Source organism: Nicotiana tabacum, chromosome 6 (assembly GCF_000715075.1).
Source record: "Nicotiana tabacum cultivar K326 chromosome 6, ASM71507v2, whole genome shotgun sequence".
NCBI classification, from domain to species: domain Eukaryota; kingdom Viridiplantae; phylum Streptophyta; class Magnoliopsida; order Solanales; family Solanaceae; genus Nicotiana; species Nicotiana tabacum.
Genome location: NC_134085.1, coordinates 51,863,373 through 51,868,356, shown reverse-complemented (window position 1 = coordinate 51,868,356; position 4,984 = coordinate 51,863,373). Strand labels below are relative to the sequence as shown.

At 40.8% G+C, this 4,984-nt stretch overlaps 1 protein-coding gene across 1 annotated transcript; it reads left to right on the top strand.

Moving 5' to 3' along the window:
• Positions 1 to 358: 358 nt before the first annotated feature.
• On the top strand, positions 359 to 4,388 carry LOC142181814 (uncharacterized). Its single transcript, XM_075255368.1, has 2 exons — positions 359 to 691; positions 4,236 to 4,388. The coding sequence occupies exons 1-2, from the start codon at positions 359 to 361 to the stop codon at positions 4,386 to 4,388; spliced, it is 486 nt and encodes a 161-aa protein (XP_075111469.1).
• Positions 4,389 to 4,984: the final 596 nt, after the last annotated feature.

Below are 4,984 nucleotides of genomic sequence, written 5' to 3'. Positions count from 1 at the left end.
CTTCAGTTTTGTTCGCAAGTGTCACCAATGCCAGATTCACGATGACTTGATTCACTCCCATCCTTCGGAGTTGCATCCCATGTCCTCTCCTTAGCCTTTCGTTGCTTGGGGAATGGATGTAATTGGGCCAATCAAGCCAAAGGTTTCAAACGGGCATAGATTCATTTTGGTTGCAATTGATTACTTCACCAAGTGGGTGGAAGCCGTCACTTTCAAAGCAATCACCAAGAAAGCAGTGGTAGACTTTGCTCATTCCAACATCATCTGTCGCTTTGGTATCCCAAAGACCATTATCACTGACAATGTAGCCAATCTAAATAGCCATTTGATGAAGGAAGTATGCGAAAAATTTAAAATCATGCATCACCATTCTACCCCTTACTGGCCAAAAGCCAATGGAGCTGTTGCAGCGGCGAACAAGAACATCAAGAAAATTCTTAGGAAGATGATCCAAGGTTTCAGGCAACGGCATGGAAAGTTGCCTTTTGCTCTTTTGGGATACCGCACAACTGTTCGCACATATGTTGGTGCAACTCTATATCTGCTTGTATATGGAACTGAAGTTGTAATACCCGCTGAAGTCGAAATTCCCTCTCTTCGAATTATTGTGGAATCAGAGATTGAAGATACTGAGTGGGTCAAGACCCGATTAGAACAACTGATGTTGATCGATGAAAAATGGCTAGCAGTAGTTTGTTTCGGCCAGTTATACCAGCAAAGAATGGCACACGCTTACAATAAGAAAGTGCGCCCAAGGCAGTTTGAGGTAGGCCAGCTAGTTTTGAAACGCATCCTTTCGCACCAGGTAGAAGCTAAAGGAAAGTTCGCCCCGAACAGGCAAGGACCCTATATCATCAAGAAAGTGTTACCAAAAGGGGCCTTGCACTTGGTAGATGAAGAAGGACGGGTACCAGACATGACTATTAATGTAGATGCAGTCAAAAGATATTATGTCTGATCTATACCCACTATAGAATTTTCACGCATTGATTTTCTCTGATCGAGATGATAAAGGCTATCATTTGCTCGCTATTCTAAATATGTGTCACCCTTTTGCGAACTCTTTTGAGACATATTTGTCTTCTTTGTTTTGCACCTTCTGGAATCTGTGTACTTGTGAAAAAAAGAAAGAAATAAAGAAAGAAAGAAAGAAAAAAGAGTCAAACAACAAAGCTTCGGAGTCATTGAACTACGTCCGTCCTGATTCCGAAAGGATACATAGGCAGCCTTACCCTAGGTTCGGTCCCATCAGAATAAAAAATCCATATTCCCAATACTCCAACCTGGGGAAGAAGTTTGTTTTATTTTACGGGTTTTCTGTAAAAACGGTTCCAGAAGTTATAATTCAGTTCAAGGTTCTTTTTGCCTTTTCCTTATTAAGAGCTTTTGATCGATCTTTGGGAATGTTTGAAGTCCCCATGCCAAAGACGTTGGCCAACCTCCCGCATACAGTATCTTAGTCCAAAAAAAAAGAAAAAAAAGAAAAAGAAATGTGAGTGTCTTATCGGTGAAAACTTGTATGGGCACTATAAGGCGACAGTGAGCAGAGAAATAAGAGAGTCTTATCAGTGAAAACCCAGATAGGCACCATAAGGCGACGGTAAGTAGAGAAATAAGAGTGGTCAGTTAGCAAAAACTCGCAAAGGGCGCTACTAGCCGAATGAGGGTCTTCGATTCTCCGGCATGAGCACATCCAAGACAATTTCAAGATGAACATTTGCGACGAATTTTGAGAATTAGACAGCTCAGACGGATCAGGCGTCCAGTCCAAAATGCATGTCATGATTCATTGAAGTCGGCACATACCTCCAGATAAGTCTCCATATTCCTTTCCTCGAAAGGGACACCTTTTGTTTAAGCATAGTTCTTTTTCACTTTCAATTATTATTTTGTTTTTACCCATAATTTTTCTTTGAGTCCCTTTTGGTCTAATCCTGCATCAAAAGCAAAGCAAAGAAATGGCTGCAAAACTAGCTACAGTTTCCCCATAATATCGAGCACAATTTGGGGCATTTATAACATTGGCAAAGGCACGAATCCATCTGAGATCTCATATCATAATGCGAATAAAGTGTTTCAAAGAAACCGAAAAGTCGCCTAAGCAAGACCTATTTCATGAGAAAAGTTGATAAGCAATACGAACACAAACTGATACTAGGTGCAAGACAACTGAGTTTGATTTTAAAGGGAAAAAGTGCCTGGCCTTAGGGACAAGCATTAGCGGTACCATGGACAACCGAGTATGAAACAGTTGGGGACAACATTGGAAAGCCAAGGTGGTACCACTAACAGTTGGGGTTAGCGGTACCATGGACAACCGAGTATGAAATAGTTGGGGGCAACATTGGAAAGCCAAGGTCTCCAGAAAATGATATAAAGCAGCTGAGCATCTTGGTACCACGCTGACAGAATCGGTTCTTTGATAGTAGTGGCCGTAAATCAAGCTACTCAGGCCATCAAGGCCACAAACCAACCACCACTTTGAAAACTCACAAATTTTTCTTTGTTTGAAACAGGAACAAAGCAGTACAGAATGGCGATTCTAAAAGAATGAATGTCACCAAACGTAAGCTCCTTAAAATCTCTATTTTTCTTTTTATTTCAGCATGCATCACTATTGTTCGCACCTCCCATTTATGTAGCTTAACTTAGGTAGAACCATTTCTCCGAGGAAGTACTCTTCGCTCATGTTGTTTTACGTAGTTTAACTCAGGAAGAACCATTTTGCCTCGGGGGATCCAGCTCATAGTTCCGGGTAGAAGTACTCTTCGCTCAAGGTGTTTTATGTAGCTTAACTCAGGTAGAACCATTTTTCCTAGGGGATCCAGCTCATAGTTCCAGGTAGAAGTACTTTTCGCTCAAGATGTTTTACGTAGCTTAACTCAGGTAGAACCATTTTGCCTAGGGGGATCCAACTCATAGTTCCGGGTAGAAGTACTTTTCGCTCAAGGTGCTTTACGTAGCTTAACTCAGGTAGGACCATTTTGCCTAGGGGGATCCAGCTCATAGTTCCGGGTAGAAGTACTCTTCACTCAGGGTGTTTTACGTAGCTTAACTCAGGTAGAACCATTTTTCCTAGGGGGGTCCAGTTCATAGTACCGGGTAGAAGTACTCTTCGCTCAAGTTGTTTTACGTAGATTAACTCAGGTAGAACCGTTTCGCCTAGGGGATCCAGCTCATAGTTTCGGGTAGAAGTATTCTTCTCTCAAGTTGTTTTACATAGCTTAACTCAGGAAGAACCATTTCACCTAGGGGGATCCAGCTCATAGTTCTTGGTAGAAATACACTTCGCTCAGGGTGTTTTACGTAGCTTAACTCAGGTAGAACTATTTTGCCTAGGGGGATCCAGCTCATAGTTCTGAGTAGAAGTACTCTTCGCTCAAGGTGTTTTACGAATCTTAACTCAGGTAGAACCATTTTTCCTGGGGGGATCCAGCTCATAGTTCCGGGTAGAAGTACTTTTCGCTCAGGGTGTTTTATGTAGCTTAACTTAGGTAGAACCATTTTGCCTAGGGGGATCCAGATCATAGTTTCGGGTGGAAGTACTCTTCGCTCATGGTGTTTTATGTAGCTTAACTAAGGTAGAACTATTTCGACTAGGGGGATCCAGCTCATGGTTTCGGGTAGAAGTACTCTTCACTCAGGTTGTTTTACGTAGCTTAACTCAGGTAGAATCTTTTCTCCTATGGGGGATCCAACTCATATTGTCGGGTAGAAGTACTCTTCGCTCAGGTTGTTTTCATAACTTAACTCAAGTAGAACCTTTTCGCCTAGAGAGATTTAGCACTTTAACAATAATACAGGGCTCCAATCCCTGGTTACATTTCTTCCTAGTAATAAAGGGCGCCAATCTCTGGTTACATCTCTCTTCAGTAACACAGGGTACTAACCCATGGTTACGTCCCTTCTAGTGATACAGGATACCAACCCATAACTACACTCCTTTTCGGTAATACAGGGTGCTAACTCCCGGTGACGTTTCCCTTCAGTAATACAGGGTACCATCCTTTAATTCCATTCCCTTTGGTAACACAGGGTACTACCCCGTGGTGGCATATCTTCACATAGTAGTTTATACTACTGTCTTTGTCTTCCTTTCGTTGAATTAGATAATTTACAGATCTCTCTAATAACTTACAAAATTTTCCTAGTGCCAGACTGGGGAAGAAAATTTTTGTTCATTTTGTTTGTCTTTGATGGCATTGTAGGACCCTGTCGTAAAGCACAAATTGTAGAGATTAAAGCTTGCAATTTCAGTTTCCATCAGAAAAAAGAAGATTGTTGATCATAAGACAATTGGAGTTTACTTTCGACGAGGTGTCAGCAACTCGGCGTCTCAAGATTCATCTTTTCAAGTTCTGAGCAGGAAATCAAGCAATCGAGAATGAGCCATAATCTTTTCTTCAAAAAGGCATCAAGATCCAATCTAAGGTCAACACAAGCGAGCAGGTCAAGAATCAAAATTTGACTCCAGAAGATACATAGATAAGAATTTTGTACTCTTAGTTTGCAGACATATGTAGTGATCTCCTCTTTTTCTTTTGATGTAAGAAGTGAGTAATTGTAACAACAACATTAACAACAACAGCAGCAACAGTCTTAACTCTAGTGTCCAGCAGTCCCAGCTACCAAATATTTCCAGAACTACACTGACCTGATTCCTTTATAGCCAAGGATATGTAGGCAACCACGGAATCAAGGTTCGGTCACCTTTTTTCAAAAAAATGCTTTCATTGGAGTGATATGTGAGCAAAAAATTAGCTATGGAATTCACTTTTCTTTGCACGAAAACTCTTCATGTTCTCGAGCAAAGAGAGACAGCTCTGAACACCTAATTTTTGCACTATTTTAACACCTCCTAAAGTTATTAGTGCTTTGTTATTTTAATTATTTTTCTCAATTTTTTTGTCTTTAATTGCATATTTCCTATCATAAAATACCAAAAAATAGTTCTTTTTCATTTGTGCATTTTTAGGAATTAACT

Excerpts from the sequence above, each read along its gene's own strand:
- LOC142181814 (XM_075255368.1), top strand. The coding sequence starts at position 359 with ATGCATCACCATTCTACCCCTTACTGGCCAAAAGCCAATGGAGCTGTT. Across the intron at positions 692-4,235 it reads ATGAAAAATGGCTAGCAGTA|AGATTAAAGCTTGCAATTTC; the intron begins GTTTGTTTCGGC and ends CACAAATTGTAG.